This window comes from Mizuhopecten yessoensis, unplaced genomic scaffold (genome assembly GCF_002113885.1).
Source record: "Mizuhopecten yessoensis strain PY_sf001 unplaced genomic scaffold, ASM211388v2 scaffold8841, whole genome shotgun sequence".
Classification (NCBI taxonomy): Eukaryota; Metazoa; Mollusca; class Bivalvia; order Pectinida; family Pectinidae; genus Mizuhopecten; species Mizuhopecten yessoensis.
In genome coordinates this window covers 382,519-404,888 of record NW_018407749.1, presented here as the reverse complement: position 1 = coordinate 404,888, position 22,370 = coordinate 382,519, and the positions used below count along the sequence as shown (strand labels likewise).

At 36.1% G+C, this 22,370-nt stretch overlaps 2 protein-coding genes across 4 annotated transcripts in view; both read right to left on the bottom strand.

The window, feature by feature from the left end:
• The window catches only part of LOC110456761 (spermine oxidase-like), a 15,570-nt gene extending 14,172 nt beyond the window's left edge, over positions 1–1,398 (bottom strand). For both annotated transcript variants that reach the window (XM_021507707.1, XM_021507708.1), the window contains exon 1: positions 915–1,398. In XM_021507707.1, coding sequence (XP_021363382.1) covers positions 915–1,039 — 125 coding nt within the window. In that variant the 5' untranslated portion in view covers positions 1,040–1,398. The remainder of the gene's footprint in view (positions 1–914) is intronic.
• Positions 1,399–11,244: 9,846 nt separating this feature from the next.
• LOC110456757 (probable helicase with zinc finger domain) overlaps positions 11,245–22,370 on the bottom strand; it is a 45,536-nt gene continuing 34,410 nt past the window's right edge. For both annotated transcript variants that reach the window (XM_021507701.1, XM_021507703.1), the window contains 10 exons: positions 21,917–22,041; positions 20,950–21,159; positions 19,324–19,583; positions 18,625–18,743; positions 18,076–18,369; positions 17,380–17,490; positions 16,664–16,739; positions 15,915–16,110; positions 15,176–15,467; positions 11,245–14,408 (listed from right to left, as the gene is read on the bottom strand). In XM_021507701.1, coding sequence (XP_021363376.1) covers positions 12,903–14,408; positions 15,176–15,467; positions 15,915–16,110; positions 16,664–16,739; positions 17,380–17,490; positions 18,076–18,369; positions 18,625–18,743; positions 19,324–19,583; positions 20,950–21,159; positions 21,917–22,041 — 3,189 coding nt within the window. In that variant the 3' untranslated portion in view covers positions 11,245–12,902. The remainder of the gene's footprint in view (positions 14,409–15,175; positions 15,468–15,914; positions 16,111–16,663; positions 16,740–17,379; positions 17,491–18,075; positions 18,370–18,624; positions 18,744–19,323; positions 19,584–20,949; positions 21,160–21,916; positions 22,042–22,370) is intronic.

Below are 22,370 nucleotides of genomic sequence, written 5' to 3'. Positions count from 1 at the left end.
GGGGGTGGTTGGGCGGGTGGTGTCGGAAGGCAGTTGTGTGTCGGGTGGTGGTGGTTGTCAACAACTACTTGATTTTTTGGAACTCCCGTGGGGGCCACAGCTCCAGGATGCGTACCGTAAAAGCCCCTTGTTCTATTTTCCATCGCTACCAAGTGTGGAACTTTATATTTTTTCGTATGTATAGAGATAATGAAAACAAATTAGTCATTTTACCTTTGTACACTGGCATGACTTCCAACACATATGATGAAGTCTCTTGTTATTTCATGTCTTGGGTTAGTGGGTTTTTTTTTTAACTTTAGTCCTTTTCTCTCTCAATTGGGCTAGACGCATGAAGGTTACTGACCCCCCTAGTTAGGTATCACCTAAGAGGTCAATACATTTATTGAATTCTGTTTTCAGTTTTGACTAAGTAAAATGTTTTAAATGTTAAATACGTGTGTATTTCACATTATTACATGATCTTTTCGCTATTATGACTTTTACTTTCTCGTTAGAACGTGTTCATTTGCAGAAGAACGTGGGTATTTTGCGTTAGAACGTGTTTATTTGCGGATGTACGAGTTTGAACCTAAAAGTCATCACGTTTATCAGAAACGTAGATTTATGTAGGCCTTTATCTTCGTGTGCTTATGATGCGTGATACTTTTGTAAAGTCTCTCAAAATTGATTTTTGTAATTTCCTCGTGCCATACCAGGTTATATTAATCGACAGTTTAATATAGAACACAGGTTATGTCTAAATAATACTATAAATGTTGTTTGTGCATTATTTGCGTAAACCTGTCACTGAACATCATATATATTACGAACGATTGTCGTTATGCTAGAATTGTTAGTTAAATAACGATCGTTAGTATGGCCCTATGCGAGCTTTAGTCATACCACGTGCGTTTGCCTCTATGAATACTTACCTCTGGTCAGCCTCCAGAACCACGACGTCCGTAATTCCAGATTCTTTGAGGTAATGAGCAGAGGCGAGTCCGGCTAGCCCTGCCCCTAGGACTAGAACCCGGTGGTGAGGGGCACTCCTGCTCATGGCGACTGCTAGTGTATCTACTTGGACAACAACAGCCTGTGTTGTTCTGAAAGTGGCGTGTGTGCGTTGTGCAGTATATGGTGTGTCGTCTGTGTGACACGCATACACAGGTACTGGTCACAAGTATCGATATCCGCAACCCGTAAGGATAACAACCAGCACATAGCCGACTTAGTACATAGGCCCGCTTCAGTTGTTCAAAATGTTTTGTCACCTTTCCCTTAAAATTTAAATGTGAAACCCGTCAAAAAACGTCTTAAACTTCTTAACCTATTTGAATGTTTTATGTTTCTTTAAAAAACACACACACATCGTCTCGACTGTTAGTTTGAATAGTTCTGATATATGGCAACAAAGTTTTAAAACAGGTGATAGCAGCTGCGCATGTACTTGTTGTGTTGCGCTACCGCGAAACAAACGAATATGAGATGCTATTCAATTTGGAAGGGTGTCTATATTCGGATTTTCACCGCCTTATTTATTCAAAGATGTCCTATTGTATGCTATGTGGAAAAACTAAGGTAAAACTTTGACCGAAAATGGGTTTCTGGGGGTACCAAAAGGGGTATGGTAAATCACAAATAATGAAATATAGTTTGCTGTTTTCAAAATGAGCTTAAAAAATACCATTTCTGTTTTTGAAAACATGTAAAAGGATTAACTGTTAATTGCAAGCACTAACTTGAACGAACAACTTAGTCTCTTTTTGCGTTTTCCAAGCATAAACTATCTGACTTTTGGTCAGTGTAGCATGTCAAACGCCCCTCTTACTACTATAAATACTCTACTGAGCCTGTTTAATCTACATACATTCATATAGACTAGTATTGTCAGGAAATATTTGGTGATAGGCAAGGAGATGCACTTTGGTCCTTGTACTCTAAATCACGCGAAAATGTATTTTAAGTAAAAAGGCATTGTGGGATAAGTATGAAACTTTCACAAATTAAATATCATCATATAAATAAACTCTATGCCAACAGTTACATGCTTATCCACAAATGCCTTTTATGTACAATCAGCGGATAAACATTGGAAATAGGCAGAACATTTGATAAAACAATGAAATCAGTTAACTTTAACGATTAAAGCAGATACTTTCCTTGAGGCTAGGAGACTTAAAATTACCAGCAAATCAAACTTCATATATTAAATCAATCATTTTACAGTAGTTGTGGTGGCAAATGCCATTTTTGATTTGTAAGTTAACTTTGATAAGTAAAAAAACAAATCAGGACCTGGAACTCACTTCAGCCACAGGTGTTGGGCAAATATTATATGATATATATAATATACAATACTAACAATTGATATCTTATAATTATAGCACATAACGGGTGTCATGCACCTTTTAATTCACTTAAAATTGAGAGATATTTGAAAAAGCCAAGTTTGAGATGTGTCCAGAAGCCATAACTCAGTATAAAACAAAAGGAAAGTGTGTAGTAAATATGCAATTTATGTAAGTCTACTTAAAAGAGTGAAGTTGTAAATTTCAAGTCAAAATATTAATTAGAAAAGAAATTATTGAGAAAACAAATTACTTTTCAATTGAAAATGACCAAAAAAGACCCCCCCTGACGTAATCCTTCGTTTTATATAAACAATCTTTAAGTGACGACTGAATTTCTATCATTTTTCATTCTGTTACATATGCTAGTCTAATATATACATGTTTTCAAAAACAGAAATGGTATTATTTTGGTTTTTAAGCTCATTTTGAAAACAGCAAACTATATTTGTGATTTACCATACCCCTTTTGGTACCCCCAGAAACCCATTTTCGGTCAAAGTTTTACCTTAGTTTTTCCGCATATCATACAATAGGACATCTTTGAACAAAATAAGGAGGTGAAAATCTGAATATACTGGGGCCCAAAAAAGGGCCTTTTAGACACCCTTCCTTTTGACCATATACCTCTATAAGACCATATGAATTTCATGAGTATGGCATAATACCAATATTTTTCACGGGTGCACAGGCGTTGTCAACGACATACAGATTAAATGCGAGTCCAGTATCCTTGGATGGCTCATCTTGTTCAGGAATATGGCCACTTTATTGCCAAAAACATATATGTGAGAACTTCTTCCAATACAAGAATTCCATGGAAGTGGATGTGTCGCCTGCACAGGAAGCTAGGAGATTGTGCTTAGCACTGCATGAAGTTTGGGTTTGATCGGCCCAAGGAAACTAAGTTATCGCACGAAAACCTGTGCCGATGACGCTGACGCCGACATAGCAATACCTATGTGTCACCAGCTTTTCGTAGGCAACACAAAAAGGAAAGAAGGAAAGCAAAGAAGCTATTTTATGCCAGGATCAAGGAATAATTGCATTAAACTACAAAGCATATATATATCAACTGAAAAGGGCTTTAGAGTAACCGCTGACCGAAATCTTAACTTTACATGTTATTTACAACATGTTACATAAGGCTTGTGGAATTGTTGGGGTTTTATAAGCTTTATAAATCTAAACGAAATCGTTCGGTCAACTATCTAAAGCCCTAGTTTGACCCCATTTTGAATGCATCGTGTGTGTTTGGAACCCACACAAAATAAAAGAAACTGAGCTATTCTAGACTAGGTACAAAAAGAACTACCTCCCATCAGAATTAAATGATTTATCGTATAGTGACCGCTCTAGGGAAATAAATTCCCCAAGCTTCAGAAATTATTCAGCTGAATTCAAGGTTATTATCCAGTACCTTTGTTGAGAGAGACAGCAATGGACTTTTGGAACAAGAAACACTAACAAGAACATGTGGTCAAACCAAATACCCCTCCCCCAAAACCGGTATAATGACCCAAAGTCTCATAGGTCTGTATAGTTTCAACTGAAGGAATATATGTGGTAGTCGGTTATGGCCAAACTACAAGTCACATAATCCGCTTCCTCGACCTAAAGTTGACAACGCAAAAACACAACGGCGACAACAAGATAATACGATGATGACATCTCTTTATGCCCAGCGTTTGAAAATATGGTTATGGGATAGGAAACTCTACTCTTTCAAATTTATGATCCAGTGACAAGTCTCTAAGGGTAGGGCAGGACCCGGGCAATCCTGAAAGCATCTGCGTGTTTGCCTCTATATACTCACCAATTGTATACATGTTTTGGGTGGAGTTATTCATAATGTCCAAGTTAAGAATTCTTTTTAGCCATACCCTTCAGACTCGAGGGTCACCTCCTCCATTTGTACAATTTTGAATCATCACCACCTAAGGATGCTTCAAATCAAAATTAACCCCTTTTTGAACTCGCCCCCACCCCCCAGGGGTCATCCCAATCATTTGTACAATTTTGAATCCTCACTAACTGAGAATACTTCCAATCAAATATGGTTGATATCCATCGTTTAATTCCAGAGAAGAATTTGCTTAAAGCAATATTGCCAATTTACCCCTTTTGCCTCCAACCCCCTGGTGGGTCAGCCCCTCTATTTGTACACTTTTGAACCCTTAACACCTAGGGATGCATGCTTATAATCGGTTTAGAAGAAGTTGTTTTAAGAAATTGTTGACGGATGAAAAGGTGCGGCAAAAGCTCGCATTGGTCCTTTGGATCAGGTGAGCTAAAAACGGATAAGGTATGGAAACACGAAACACAAATATTTGTGTTTTTTTTTAACCTTTCTTACAATCTAAATTTTTATAACACATCAAAGTAATAAATGATAATAAAAAGTCAAACACCAATGAAACGTGCAAGAGTTTTTAATATACCACTACAACTACAGTGTGAGTACTAAGTTGATGTAACAGACTGAACATTTTCTCTGTTCTCCCCTCCTAGTTACGTTTCAGTGTCAACACAGCCCAGGCCAACAAGCTAGCAACTCTTCAAATCACCTTTCTAAATAATATCGCCCAGAAATCAACAAAAAATATTTATTGTAACTTTTTGAACATATTAACCTAAGGATCAAGAGTTTCCTTTAAAGCAGCAATGTGTAATATGGCCTAAAATATGTGTTGCCGAGAGATCTTGGACGTGTGACCACTGTGACCCGTGGCTACCAGAAGGAACAGGAAAATGGCTGCCACACCATTAAACAGTCCATAACTGGAAATATACAAACACAAAGGAATCTTCCATAAAAACTTAATTACATAACTGACCCTTACTTACAACTCTATATACAAGCTATACATAATATAATATATATCTATATTTATATATTTATCTTTTGCACAAATCTGCAGAAATTTGTTGCGTTTCACTTCACTAGTCATCGACTGTGTCAAAAGTTACGAATGAATTCTAAATATTTGTTCCATACTCTTAAAGTCTATATTTGCTCTTATATAGTACAAAAGTAAATTTCTATGAGATGTATATATATTTTCCCTTTTCCGGCTGTAACCGTCATTACACTAGGTTACCATGGAAATTGCAAACATGCTGAGTTTCCATGGAAACACTTGATCTACCTAGTTACACCTGTATCACACAAGCAAGCTAAAATATACTTATGTTGCTATATGAGGATTATATATGACCAAAATGCGATACTATATACTATGGGGCATTACACACAAACAAATTTTAAAAATTATAAAAGTAAACCAACTTTTTCGAACTGTTAAATAATGTGAACTGTAAAATTGAATGATTTAACGTATCAATGAGGATTTTACACAAAAGTGTCCTAACATTAAAAAACTTTTGAATCAAGTTGAACAATTTCCAGTTACAAGCCTCTGGGCAAGTAGCTTATAAAAGTGAATTGATTGCATTAAAATTAGGATGTTGTACACATAGTGTCAAAATTAAGGTGAAAAATTTCCTGTCACAAACCTTCTGACAAGCATCAATGAAATAATTCAAATTACATTAGATGTAATAAATACAATAAATAAATGCAAGACTCTTCGTTTTTTATCACATGATGGCGACTTCTGACACCATTGTCAGATAGAAATATATTTTTCTTCAAAATCTGAGCTTTCAATTCAGGGGACACCTAAAAATCATCAATTTAATTGTTTCTATTTAAAGATGTTGCTATGAAAATTAAGTCCAAGTAAATTTGAATGTCAGTAGTTGTTATAATTGTTACGTGAATGTAAAATATGATATTCTTTTTTTTTTTAAATATCTCTTTATCAAAATGCTTCATTAGATTAAACTATTTTTCCAGTTTATTTAGTTTCTACACCTGTCGACCAAACATTCTAAGACATTACTATGTAAAAAAGTCAGTTTCGTCTTTTGTGACTTTTAGGCGAGGATAAACAGATTCGAGCTTAAACAGGTTAGCTATATAAAATCTAGTACAGTTGTACATCAAATATGATAACAATAAAATAAAGTCGGGTTTGTTTCTCGTTACCTACAACATACATCATCTCAAAACAATACCTACCACCACAGTCAATATAGGGCTATATTTCTTAAAGCTGGACTCTTTTCAACCAAAGAAATTGGATGCAATATTTACACATGAATAAATCACAGCAAAATCAATATGAAGTTTTTTTTTATGATTTTTTCTTCTTAAAACTTATGTAATATGAACAATTTACATCAATTTTTATGATGAAATATTGAAAATTTCTTTTCTTTATCACCTTTTGTCAGAACTTAATTCAACTATAAAAATTTTGATTTTATATGCACAAATATATATTCCTTTTTGTTATGGTAAATATCATTGGCTGAATCAAGTTTTTTTCTGTTGGTAGCGAACGTGTTGCAAAGCAGAGACCATACCAGACAATTACAATGGAACTCGTGAAAATCCAATATGATTAGCTACATGGCATTTTCTAAACTTAAGTACAGTCATTTACTATGTAAGTTTACATCTCATAACTGATTCACACTGATCACCTGTCAGCAATGGCTAAAAAATTACCGGTTTATTTCTAAATTGATGTACGATCTTAATACTTACTCCTGTAATGTATCACTGATACACTCGGTGAAGGCGTAACCTTTTTCACATATGTACATATACATTGTACAGTGTAATCTTTTTTCATGAAGAATCTGACAGTCAGAAAAATTTGCCCTCAAGACACTTTTTGTAGTCAGAAACAAACATGTTACAGACAATACCATTTAAGAAAGCCTAGAAACCTATTCTTATAGATTGAATCCCTGTAAATCATAGCAACGGGATTACATGGGGAAAAGTGCTTTAGTACCATATCCATATATAAAGTGAACATCCTACGACAAATACATTGTGCTTAACCCTTTCACCACTGTAGACCATAATGGACTCATCAAGATCAATTCATGGTAGAGTGTACTAAAGTTACATAGGGGTGAAAGGGTTATCATGTACACTGTACAATGAAAAACTTGCATCAAAAGTGACTGTTATATGTAACTGGTGATCTAACTCGGTAGGTCTTTGTAGGGGGTACAGTCAACCTTTCACATAGACTAGCGGGACAATTGAGGACGCACATACATGTCTCCTCAAGTAAACAACACCTTGAGTACCTGTACAATATATTTTAGTTCTAAAATTGAAAATATCTTGAACCAGAAAATTAAGAATGAACCAGATAATACATTTATCTTGAACTTGGCTTGAAGCAGGAACTAGCATGAACCAGAACTCAGCTTGATCAATGATCTTACCTAAACAAGAGATTACCCACAACTTAGCCTGTGTATTTTCTATTAGAAGACTCTTTTTCCTGAGGACAGCAGGTATTTGAAATCACATTGAATTTTGACAGGAATCACATTTGATTATGAAAATAAAGCATTTCAATAATAGAGGTATAAAACAGTAATATAACTGTTTGATTACACTGTTACAGACGATTATGTTAAAATGCAAGTTTAAATGACAGAGTTACCACAGCATGACAGCAAAACAACCAAAATTCTTCAACCTATTACCATCTCAGTTCAAACTGTTACCCAGATGCCATTATGGGATAATAATTAAAAAACACAAGTAATTTTATTTAGAAAAAAATATGGGATTCTTCTTAAGAATGATCACCTTAACTCATTCACCCTTGAAATTTCATAATGAACTATTCCAACCTTTGAATTGGAAGAGTTCAAATGTGTCTCCAGGGGTTAATGCTAACAGATAATTGATGTAAAGTTAAGGAGACTAACATGAAATTTCCCAGCAGGTTAAGGTCATATGACTGAGTAAAACATATCTTAAAACAATACAGCTTCTTAAAATAGTGAAATAGTTCTGATTGAAGCCTTAAACCTTTCACCACTGTAGACCATGATGGACTCATCCAGATCAGAGAATGGAAGAGTCTACTAAAGTTACATAGGGATGGAAGATTAATTTTAAAATTGCATTCATTTTTTGTTACGTTTTTTTTTCTCTTTTCCTTTTTTTTGGTGGGGAAGGCAGAATCAGTAAGGGGACACGTGCACTAACAGTAATAAATCTGAGAGATGTCAAATCTGAAGGGTCAAATTGACTGAAGTCATTACCGACAGAAGTCAATACAGAAATATTTAATCAATCAATATACGAGGTTGAAAAAAGACTAACAGCAAAGTGTACAGATTCAGATTGATTTTCTTCATGGTCATTAAACACGAAAATCTAAGTTCTGCCTGAAACAAATTAATCTCAAACTTATGTACTAAGCTAGTTCAATGTCAATTTATGAGTTATCCTTATAGCAATATTAAAAACTCTGGTCGACACTATAATATCACTCCTACAAAACTGACAATATCACTGTAAGCTGTTACAATTGTGCCCCATTTAAAATTAACACAGTGTTGAATGAACTTTCCTGGTTGAGACTTAACCTACCCTGTACTGAATGTACATATATCACAAAAAAAGAGAGAAAAAAGCTTGGCTTATGTTGTGATCAGTCAGTCTTTTACAGCAAAATAAGTTAGATAGATCCTGGTAATGCTATCTTTTCTAAACATAAAATAGGCAAAATTGTATGGAACTCAGGAGTCCAGCTCTGACCATACATCTGTAACATTTGTATATCAGAATCTTAAACACAAGGATCTGTAATGTTTTTTTGATATATTCTGTGAGAAATAGTAGCCTTATCTTAGACTACTACCTCACATATTAACAACAGAATATGGTCATGCCATGTATATATACATTATATATTCATTTGACTCTTAACAAAACTAATAAAAAAATCTTAATTGGGATGTTAAACTACAAACAAAGCCGTAAAACAACTATTAAACCAGAAAAAACTTTTAACAAGCAAAACATTGGCAAAAAATAGTAACCAGGTAACTAGACCAGTACCGACAACGCCAAATATCAAAACCAGACCAGTAACAGACAACGCCAAATATTAAAGATATTTCACTCTTGAGGTTTTGAATCAAAATCCACAATTATATATATATATCTACAGTGTATATATATAAATACAAAGCACTTACCACTACATATTTTAGAAATATCTTTTTTCTTTCCCAAATTGATGTCTTAAAGTTGACAATACAACCCTGATGAAACTCAATCCCATCTTTCAGAATAGACACCTGAACATGACCAAGCCATATTTTTTTCTAGTATGGTAGATTTTCATTTGGTTGAAAAAATGGCCAAACACGGAATTTCCTCTGGTCATTAACTACACGTTAAAAACAAGATATATCAAGCTATATATATCCACACAATGCAGAGTACATGAGAAAACACAAAACACCAAGCACTTTTCTGCTTAAATGTACAGAACCTATGGTACATGTATTGTTATCAACACTGCTTCTGTCATTTTAGAACAGCAGAACCATTTCCAACTTATAAGTCTTCATTGATCTTTTTCTTATTAAACATGGTGGAAAATTAAAACATACAGTTGAATCACCAACATTCTACTTAAATTGATTTTTTTTTTCCAGCCAAAAAGGACTACACAAGTAATGTCAGTTTTAACAGTATTCCTTGTCTCCAATGATTCTTGTTTTGTCACCTGAACACATTCACTGGAATCCGATATCTTAGCTGGATATTTTGCTGGTACATGTATTTACAACTGACGTATTACAAGCAAAAAAACAAATCACAAAATTAAAACACTTGCAAAATGAAAGCATAGATATCTTGGAAATTAGTAGGGTTTTTAGAAAAAAGACACTCAATCCAAAGAATTGATCTTTAATAATTCAGGATTCCTTTCCCAATAAATCAGTATTTAATTTTCTATTACAAGTTATCAAGTTATATATTTTGTCAAACGTTTAAAAAAAATTCAACCAATAAAACGCAATTACTGTCAACTTAACTCTAAACAAACAAACAAGCCTATAAACAATCAACAGAAAAAGCACAGCTCCTTGAGTCAGTCGACAGTTACAGCACTCTATTATCACATGTTGTAGACTACCGTATATATCCTACGATAAGGGGGCCAAAACATCATCTCTCACTTAAAAGTCGAGGGTTTGAGTTATAAGTGGTTCATAAAATAGCGTTTGTTTGCATTTCTGCAGAACTGCAATAGGTTTGGATGGGCTTATTGCCAGATCTTCACAAAATCTGTTATCCAGTATAAAAAAAATATTAAACCCTGTAAAACAGACGATAGACCTGTCCAACTGTCAAATTAAAACAGCTTACTCTGATACCTTACATCCAGCTATCTAATAACCTAACTGACCCTAAAGATGGTGTATTTCTGCTCTTTAACCCTTTCACCCCTAGGTTACTTTAGTAGACTCTACCATACATTTGTCTGGTTGAGTCCATTATGGTCTACAGTGGTGAAAGGGTCAAGAGTATTTCATCATTTAATCTTTCTATGTAAAAATAGGTCAGCAACATAAATGACTTATGCTATGGCTTTATATATCAAACTATCTGCCTGTCTGCTTTCTTCCATTTGGTTGATTGGTCACTTCTTCTGCAATGCTAATTTTTGTTAAAATACTTGAAATTCCAACAAATCACAAAGCAATCGATTAACAATCAATTAAGAGTATTTATCACATAATGTACAGTGTTATCCAGTGAATATACCCATGTCATTATTTTTGCGTATTAACCCATGCATGTAATATGACCTATCAGCCCTGTGGTTGGTTGTAAGTTTCAATTGTTTTAATTGTGACATCACGCCTAGGACAAGTACATGACATCACAGACTCACGCACTGGAGTCAAAATGGCGGCTTTTTACATTTCAAGGTTGCATGAATAATGTCGTTTTACATGAATAAATGCCACAAATCTTGATTATGTGATAAAAAGGATCCTACACTTGTTTTCATTTCATATGAAATTATGAAACTCGTATGAAATTGACACTCATGTAAGATCCTATATATATAGGAAATACCTGTACACATTTAAAAACTGATTGAAAATTAATCAGGTTATGTCTTGTTATACTTAGATAAGCTGTTACTAAATATATATATATATATATATACACGCCACACAACAAACTACTATTGATTATTATAGTACACATGCACTTAAACATCTAAAAAAGAATAACGGACAGTTTTCATTACAACTGTTGGGATAAAGTCTACGTCTTAAACTAAATAGAGCTATTTGTGATAAATAACCTACACATCATCCAACCATGAAGCATGCATGGTCAGAAATAAAATCTGCCAGCATGTCATAGCAAATTGGATGTTTCAATTAGATCTATTTTTTTGAAAATAATATTCAAGTTAAGGTTCTCTAAATTAAGTATAAACCAATGAAGTGCTAATTACACTATATACATATACACCTGAGTGATTGACAAATGTGCATGAATGTACGCAACAAACCTTGTCAAACCAGTGACTAAGGGCAGACAACTCTGGAGTCTGGTGAAATAAGCCATCAACAACTACTTTACAATATTACACTCCATGAATCAAGGGTGGGCAACTCTGAAGTATGGATAGTACATGTTTGTCAGTAACAAGGAACCTACATCTTCACAGTCTGATACAAAAAAAAATTCAATAAATCAAGGGCAGATAATCATGTAGGATGATTTCAGGAAACAGTGACAAGGGGATATACACTTTGTTAAGATAAAGGATGTGATCAACCAGTGATCAAAAGCACAGAACTCTGAAAGTTTGACAAACTGTTCCATTTTGTCAGATGGGAGATAACACCTTTGTCAAAAAGGGAAGATAACTCTGTAACATTTCACTGCAACACAGAAAACACCAAGAAATAGATACAATATCATCCAAAACTACTTATCAGTATTTAACAAAAGATGCTTACACAATAGTTCTCTACCTAGCCAGCCTGCAATACCAACTGCAATGTCATTAATCCAGTAAAATCATCTATTCCGTTACTTTTACCACAAAAATAACACCAATTTATAAATATTCAAGAAAGGCCATCATCAAAAACCTGATTATTTTCATCCTGAGAATGACAAGTAGTTAAAGCAAAGATTTCTATCAAAGAACCTGCAAGAAGATGATATCCTGCCACTACAACACATTTATACCCTACTTCATAGTGAAAAGACAATTAACAGCGATAAAAGTTAGCCTATAACCAATAGCAAATCCAGAGACAAAAATATGTACAGCCCTTAATGAGGAATCAACAGGGATTTATATACAGCCTGTATTCGCACTTACCATAGTCAATTTATAAAAATAAATGTGCACTCATCAACACAATTACAATTCCATCTTATCTCTTCTTTCTTTTCTAAAATAGAAACACTATATCTACATTAATTTTTATATAACTGTGTCAAAATTCTGTGGTAACTTAATGTAACTGCAAACATTCTGTTTGTTTCAACACAGGTTACTATATACATTTAACGAGACATTTTTGTAACAACTCTGCTTTCCTGTTGACACAAAGTAGCTTTGCCTCACATTTTATGAATAGATTTTGTAGCAAACCCTCACTTAAGTAATTGTAACTTTTTTCACATATCTACGAGAAGTACTTGTAAGTTCTCTGTTTCTCTGTTGAAGCATTGATGTTCAGATTTCTCAGGATTCCCAATGGGTCTGTGTCAATGTCGGTCCCAGGAGAGACGAAGCCAGCAGGAGTGTGGGGAGTCTGGGGTTCAAGAAGGCTTGGATCAATGTCATTTGTGGCTGAAGGAAGTCGACGACGCAGCATTCCGGCATATGTTGGTTTTTGATTTTGATCCTGACCAGGAGGGCTAGATGGGGGTGATCCTGATGATTCTGAAGTTTCTATTGAGGACTGTTGAGGAATCTTAAGATGAAGTTTACGTGAAGTAGTCTTGGAAGTTGTACGGGACACAAAGAATGAGCTGCTCTCTGATGTCTGCTGTCTGTTCCATTCTTCTTCCTCCTCGGCTGATTCATGCCCTTCATCTATTGTCTCATCCATCATCTTCACTAAGTCTGTGATCTCTGTAGGGGTTTCCAGATCTTCACTAAACTGACGACTGAATCCTGTTTCTAGTCGTAGTCCTACAGGAGTCCGCTTTTGTTTTTCCTTCTTTACTAAATCATTCACGTCTCCATTTTGACCTGGCATAATCATATCACCGAAACCACTACTGTATGGAGTAGAAAGTACCAGTCCACCCTCAGCATTTGTTGGTGCCTGTCGCTGAGCTGAAGCAATGACCCTAGCAAGAGGGCTATTCGCAGATCCTCTTCTCTCCTGATGCTCCAAGGCAGGACTTGAAGATTTCAGGTAACCTGCCTCAATTTTCTGTGAAGCTTGTGGATCTGCAATGGTACCTGTGTCCTGTGTCCTTTGAGGTGATTCTGTTCGCTGTGGTGTACTCGAGCGAGAACTGCTTGTTGAAGTGGCTGTTTTTGGAAACAGGTGAATCGGCACATGACGGACATTTGGAAGGAGCTGAATCTGTTGACTTGCAACTGACGATCCTGGAGATGTAGCGGGTGACCCTGAACGACCTTGCGAGGATGCAGGAGAAGATGTCTGAGAGCTGCGCTTGTCCTCTGCATCATCTGGCCCCAACGAGGCGTAGTGTGGACGAAGAATTGGGTAAAACTGACTCGGATGCTGTGCATGTGGCCCAAGCTGGTGCAATAGAGGCCCTCGTGGGTGCTGCTGGTTGATTAGAACTCTGGGGTCGTCCTGCATGTAGTAGTATCCTCCGTAGTGTTGCGGGTAATAGTACATTTGCTGATAGGCTGCTGACATACGCTGAGGCATGTACATAATCTGCCGTCCACGATGGGCCCCCGATGGCATTTTCTTTCCTGCCAATATTACATCAGGTTGTGTTGGGTCAATCTTGACCTTGTCTTTATCGCCTGGCCTGATCTTTGGGATGGCTGCTAGTGGGGATGCGTGACGGGGGTGATAGCCTCGTACAGGTGGTCTGCCCTGGGCTGGAGACCCGACAATGTGCGGCATACCCTGTCTATTGAATACAACATGTGGAACCAGGCCTGGGTAGGGTACTGGCATATAGGGCTGAGGAAACATCTGAAAAGAGAACACAGAAATCAGTCATACATTTCTCAGAATTAAAAAGCAAAATTGGTTTTGAGGAAATATACCACCTGATCCTGACATGAACCTCATTTTAAATAAAACTGAAATATATATGACTGGTAATTTGGATTAATTTTCAAATCAACTGAACTACTGGTATAATACTTTTCTAAATAAATAGATTTAAGGGACATATCAACTCAAGTAGCAGTGTGTAGTCCGTTCCAAAGACAATGCTGCCATTGCCCCCCTCCATGACAGTTATAATAAGGATTGCCATTATCAAGATTGAAGGCAAAAAAAATGCAAAAATTTATGCATGAAAATAGCAATGCTATGAAACCATCTCAATTCAATAATAAACCATTGGAAAGTGATCTATTTAAAGGACATCTTTTTTGATAATACCAGTAATGGAATTTCTCTCTTTGCTTTTTATGTCATTTTTTTTTTTTTAAACATTTCAGCATAATGTTTGTATCAAATACAGTCAATCAACAGGTAAACAACATCATCATAAATTTATTTTAAGACGTTATTCATAGGCTTGACACAACTTAAGTCAGGGGCCTACCGGCACTAGGGGTTAATAACTTAAAGATAATACATGTTACCAATAAATATTGGCAAAGATTTTAGCAAAACATATATTTCATCAAATAATTTTTATACAGTGGTATCTTAATAAATACATTTAAAATTGATAGAAAAGGTAGAATCCCCCCCCCCCCCATTACAAAGCGTACTTTCATCTTTACCTGTGGATGAGTGAACTGCTGACCCGGGTAGGTCATCCTTTGGCCCATGTAGTACTGCGGCTGTTGAGTAATGCCATGATTACTAGCATGTGACCCTGAAATTGCATGCTGGGTAAGTTCTGGTGTAGTGATGTGAAAGACTCTATTTGGTACAAACTCCGGGGCGAGAGGGTTAAGAATGTACGTCTTGCGCATGTCGGCCGACGTAAGTTGGGTCTTCAGCTGGTTCCAGGTGGTACCAAATATACTGTTGTTGTCATGACAAATTTCCAGATAGTACTCCCAGATGTTTCTTTCAAAGAGAAAAACCCCGTTAGTCTGTTAGCCTACCAGTTACAGTAACTTATACAAAACACACACATCATTAAATGTACTATGATTTAATGTCAAATGACAAATTTTCTCAGCACTTACATTGATAATACAATAGGATTAATGTTCTCAAAATAATCAACACTGCGATATCATCTACACAACCTGCAACACATTTTAACTGTCTCCCATTATTTATTATTTATTGGAAAATATACAATAATGAATTTACCTTCGTTACAAAAAAAAAAAAGTTTTTCTTTGTAAAACATGCATCTGTCTACTATCTACTTTATCATACGTAGATACATATATCATAAATTGACTGAGACACTGAATACTGATGTCACCAAGGGATGCCCGAAAAACAAGCTTTCACCTGTATGGACCTCTCACCAAACTGATTCTGGCTAGAGCTTGAACTTACCGACACTTTCCAACAAGGCAGAGGGAGACGGGATCACCAATCACCATGACAAGGGATTGTGCACGGGTGATGGCAGTGTTGAGGAGCTTGATATCGGACAAGAAGCCATAATTGACAACATCCTCTTGTATAGTGTCAGCGCTACAGCTGTGTCGAGTCCGAACCGTGGACAGGATCACTACCCGGAACTGCTTTCCTGTGGATAGTAAGTATAGGTACCACATGAAAGAAGCTCAGATGATGATTTAATTATTATAGACCTATACAAATAAACAAAACACCCAATTTTAAACAAATATTATCACAATAATTAGTCCGTATGTCAAAAGTCTGGAACGGTCCCGACACAGAAGAGTGTAAATGGACCATTAGTCTGTAATAGCCAACAATTCATATCTGTGACAACTCTCTTATCAATAATTAAGGTAATTAATAGAAATATTGCCCAAAAGTCATATCATATTAAAAACCTGAAATATCCCTGTTACATATATAAACAGTGGATTCCACTTATTGTGTAATATCCAATATGCAAGAAATTTTTAATAATAAATGGGATATTTTAATGATGACTGAATCGGAAATGTGCTTTGTTTTTATTACTTATTTTAATAGGTAGTTGGATCCACTGTGCTAAATATTTGATGTGTATGTACTGTTATATGCTTTGTAAGGACAGAACTAGCATAGCTTACATCTGTTGCTGTTTGGTAATGAAGGTCAAGATATGTACTAATCTTGAGGTTTACCTTGTACATTAAACACTCGCTCCACTTTGATATTGTAATATTTCCTTTTTCGTAACTCTGATCGGATGTGGAACACCTGTAATAGAAATGATACTTATAAATGTTTGATGAATAAAAAGATGTTTGGTCATTTTAAAGTGTGATAAAACCAAAGCCAAACTTTCTTCCTTTATTTTATTTACTTTCCCCATGGAATCTGTTCCTTTGACAATAAGGGAGTGGGCTGATCATACACCCCATAGGATTGCAATTTATAACATCTTGAGACTTAATCATAATAAACATGGGAGGTTCTTAAATTATAAGATCAAAACATAAGTTTAGTTACATATTTTTTTTTTAACAACTCTTTGAAAAATAAAATATAGTTAAAAATATAATGTACATCTTTGATACAAAACAAATCTATAAAATTACACGTTCACAGATGAGACACAAACAATGAAGAAGCCTAGTGATGTTTCAAAAACAATATAATAGCATTGGAATTAAAATATTACTGAACAAGAACACTTTTCCCATCTACAGTAATTTTGCATTATTATGTTACCAAATTGATGAACACAAATATTGCAATACCTAGAAACCTAGATATCAGAACACACATTTAAAAAGCTTGTTTTAGAGGTCCCTACAAGGGCAATTAAATTTGCATCTATCATCATTGGCTTTCAAGTACTGTCAGTGGATTTCATGATTATACATTAAAACCTTACCTGGTCAGTGTAGGGGGTTAGCACGCCAATAGAGCCCTCCCCTAGCTCGCCCCACTCCGAGCTTGGCCAGCTTCTAACAAGCTGATCTACACGATCAATCACCTCATGAACCTACCAACACAACCATTCAAAATAAATTTCATTGCAACTGTATTTTTTCTTTATTGAAAACAATTATTTTACAAACTTTAAATTCACAGATGATTTTTTTAAAAATCTGAATGCTTTGATTTATGCAGCTTTGTTTTTGCATTTAATATTTTGAAAATTCCAATACACACACTCATGAATTGCTTTTTTATTTGATGGCTTGAACAGTAGTGTTACATGATGACTACTGTTCCCTCGATTGTGATGATATGTCAAACTCGTCTTACCATGAACACTGTTAAAATAACATTGACATGAAAACATCGAAAAAATTTGCGAGCAATCCACAGACTTCCATCTTAGGACAAACATTAGTACATGTACCAAAAATTGACAGATGGAGTGAAAACTTGTAGTTCCCTCTGGTAATATTTATCAGCTTCGCTACAGCTGTGATTGTGATGTGTAAATAAAGTTTCCCCCATTTATACTTTCATTAACATTGGAAAAATCCAGATTCAATCAATATGTATACAAATATTCAGGATGATGTTACATTGACATATAACACTATTTACAGCAGTGTTACAGCCTGCACTAACTTACCTCAGCAATATTGTAGAACCCTATACTGTTTTCATGCTGCACCTCCTCACCGCGAGCCGAGTAGAAAGTTAGTGGGTAGTACAGCGGGTGACAGGGCTGGTCGCTGCTGGCCATCAGCTGACTTTCATAGAACAAGTCAGAGGTGAAGTCGATGATTGCCGAGTGTGATCGGTAGTTTTCACACAGCATCACTTTACAGGGGACGTCGTCTGGGTACAACTCATGCAGTCGCTCCAACATGGACTTGTGGAATCCCTGTTGTCGCCCCAGGTCAGAGTATATCTCCGGACTCAGCTGAAGGTGAAAATTTTACATGTCAAAAGTTCATATGGATTTGAATATATCTTATGGTACCTAAACATCTATATATGACTGGCTATAGCATGTAAATTGGAATAGCAATGCTCTTTATTTCCATTAATGTGTCAATAATAAAGATTTTATGAAAATTTCTCCCATGATTTCAGTGAAAAAAGATCCATATCAGCTAAAAACCATTGGAGTGTAGGTCTTTTACACTCAAGATGAGAAATGAGCGATGAGACTTACCTGCATATGGTCCCCTGCCAGAACCACACGTGTGTAAGGTCCACATAGAGACAGGGGAATGAGACTATCACATTCCATAGCCTGCGCTGCCTCATCCAGAAATATGTGGGTGAAAAATCCTATAACAAATCAATGGTAAGAAAATGAAGCATTAAATTGCCAACAACAATCAACTATTAAACTACATGGACATATCAAATTTGCCTTTACAAACTTCATTTTTGTTATGACCAGGACATGAAAGATCCATGAATCAGTGAGAAAACATGCTGTTTATTATAATAACACTGTGCATGATGCCCTATCAGAGTTTTAAATCTCACAATTGATGAAATGCTGTTTCTTAATCACATGCCTAGCTTATACTTAGGGCTATGTAACATATCTGATTCAATATCTTCAAAAAGATTCATCAAGTTTTACTTTTTTACACATATAGCGTACATGTCAAACTTGTCCCAACGTTTCAGGACCAACTGGTCCGTTTGTGAAGCTATGGCTGAAACTTGCCATAGTTTGACAAAGGGACTAGTCTAGCTTGAAGCATTTCAACACAATTTGATATGCACCTTGTTTGTTCCAAGAAATTGATTTGTGGCAAATTTGTATAAAATTCAGGTTGAGTCCCTTCATGAATTTATGTGAATATTAATCTCTTTCAAAAATTTACAGTACTTTCTTTGAGATCAACCAACATACCTGGCTCAAGGTCAAGGTCACAGAGGTACCTCGCTGTACCAAGGGTAGTTATGACGATCCTGTGTTTCTCCACATCCTCTAAGACTGGACACCTGAAGATGCCAGACGACCCAGCGGTGGCTCGGATGCAGTACTGAATGACGACCTCTGGGACAGTCTGTATCCATCTGTGCCTAAAATACAGACGGAGCGGTCTTGCTTCCAAGTATCCTTCCTTGACCATCGGGTGGAGAAACTCTTTGATGTACAGGTCAGCAGCACTACAGAAAAAAACTGATTGGTAAGACTTGGAATATTTACATTTAATCAGTATTTATTTGTTATACATACTTGCCAAGTGTATTTTTGAGGGAGATTCACAATTTTCCATCCCCATTACTAGCAGTATTTCCTGCATTCTGCTTGCTGGATATATTAAGTTAATTTGTTACACAATACAGCATACACTACCAACTATAGCATTTTAGGCTATCAGTTTGTCAAATGGTATGCTTATAAGCTTACTGTATCGAATGTACTGCAATGAGTGATAACACTAGTTATTACACATCAGGGTTTATACATTTTCTTTCTTGAACGTAATTGCATCCCCTTTTGACATGTACTATATTTTAACACTACATCACAGTAAGCCAGGATATTGTACCGGTCCTGTTGGAGTGAGTACAGTGATCAACAGTAGCCATTACTGTACCTGTTGGAATGAGTACAGTGATCAACAGTAGCCATTACTGTTCCTGTTGGAGTGAGTACAGTGATTAACAGTAGCCATTACTGTACCTGTTGGAGTGAGTACAGTGATCAACAGTAGCCATTACTGTTCCTATTGGAGTGAGTACAGTGTTTAACAGTAGCCATTACTGTACCTGTTGGAGTGAGTACAGTGATCAACGGTAGCCATTACTGTTCCTGTTGGAGTGAGTCCAGTGATCAACAGTAGCCCTTACTGTTCCTATTGGATTGAGTACAGTGATAAACAGTAGCCATTACTTTACCTGTTGGAGTACAGTGATTCCCAGTAGCCATTACTGAACCTGTTGGAGTGAGAACAGTGATCAACAGTAGCCATTCCTGTACCTGTTGGAGTACAGTGATTCCCAGTAGCCATTACTGTACCTGTTGGAGTGAGTACAGTGATTAACAGTAGCCAGTACTGTACCTGTTGGAGTACAGTGATTACCAGTAGCCATTACTGTACCTGTTGGAGTGAGTACAGTGATCAACAATAGCCATTACTGTACCTGTTGGAGTGAGTACAGTGATTAACAGTAGTCATAACTGTACCTATTGGAGTGAGTAAAGTGATCAACAGTAGCCATTACTGTACCTGTTGGAGTGAGTACAGTGATTACCAGTAGCCATTACTGTACCTGTTGGAGTGAGTACCGTGATCAACAGTAGCCATTACTGTACCTGCTGGAGTGAGTACAGTGATCAACAGTAGCCATTACTGTACCTGTTGGAGTGAGTACAGTGATCAACAGTAGCCATTACTGTAACTGATGGAGTGAGTACAGTGATTAACAGTAGTCATTACTGTAACTGTTGGAGTGAGTACAGTGATTAACAGTAGCCATTACTGTACCTGTTGGAGTGAGTAGTGATTAACAGTAGCCATTATTGTACCTGTTGGAGTGAGTACAGATGAGGATGCGAGTATCATCCTGTTGAAGGATCTGCTTAGCTGCCTGGGCGAGGGTGTAGGTTTTTCCTGTACCATATGGCCCCACCAGAAGGATGGGAGGTAAGGACAGATTGCCTTCAGCAGTAATTTTCAAAATGGCCTCCCTCTGCTTCTCATTCAACTTTGTACTGACAACTTCACTCAACTCAGGACTGAAACAATGGAGAGTAAAATGTTTGAGTCATTAGTTAATAACAAGTACTCCAAGTTGGTTAGTTTCTAGCCCAATAGAATGGTTACCCTTATTTTATGAAAAGCAGTGGAGTTATCTCCCATGCAAAAATAATTCCTTTAAAATCATTAACATATCTTTAAATGTGTTTTCCTCAATAGCTGTATGTGTGTTGACCTAGTTGATTATTTATCTGTGCATGTTTCTATGTGGTAATTTCAGCAGTGCTGTTTTCACTGCTTAACAGTTTGGACAAATTGAAGGCATTAGGGATGGATCTGATGGTCTGATGCTATCAAGCCGTTGCAATGATTTTAAAGCCTGTATTTACATTTACTGTAATTATTTTGCAATATCTTCAGGGGCCAACTATCAAATGTGGGTTCAAAACTTTGGGATGGGCTTATTGAAGGGATACTAAGTATATAAGAAAATAAATGTCAAGCCCCTGAAAAGGATGGAAGGGTTTATGGGTATACCTAGGCATGGGCTTACTGCAGGATAAATATTGGTATAACTGTGCAATGAATTTACAACTGAAAACATTACGTTTAAAAGTAGATGGACCGATTCATATACAAAAAGGCCCTTGGGCTCATCACAATTCTTCTTTGAAGACAAATTAGAAATGTGAAGTAATGAAGACAATTAATGTCAATAATTACACTCTTAATTAGTAATAAAATCATTGAATAACTGTGGGACACCAACACCAAACAGACAGTTTTGTATCTTACCTGCCCTTGACCCAGGAAGTGGTGGGGAACTTGTTCGGTGGTGGGAATACTAGATCAAGTGTTGGGAGTCTGTCAATGGCTGCATGCATCTCACACTTTGGCAGACGATTCAGTTGGAACTGAATCTGTGATGATTAATGATACAGATAAGGATCAGTTTTAAATGGAAGGCTATGAATTTTAAATAAAATATCAAATTAGAAAATTAAACATATTTCAACAATAAACAGTCCTTTAAGAATGTGCATTATTTATTCTGACATAACATTCAATTACGGTAATAAGTGAATGTGTGAATTTCAACAATCAACTGTCAATTTTGAAAATGTGGCTATGAGCTGAAACAAGAGGCCCATGGGCCTTAACGGTCACCTGATATATTTATACAGAGAGTTGATTTTGTTTTTAACATGAACAGAAATATTATTCAAAGTGACAAAAAACAATAAAACCA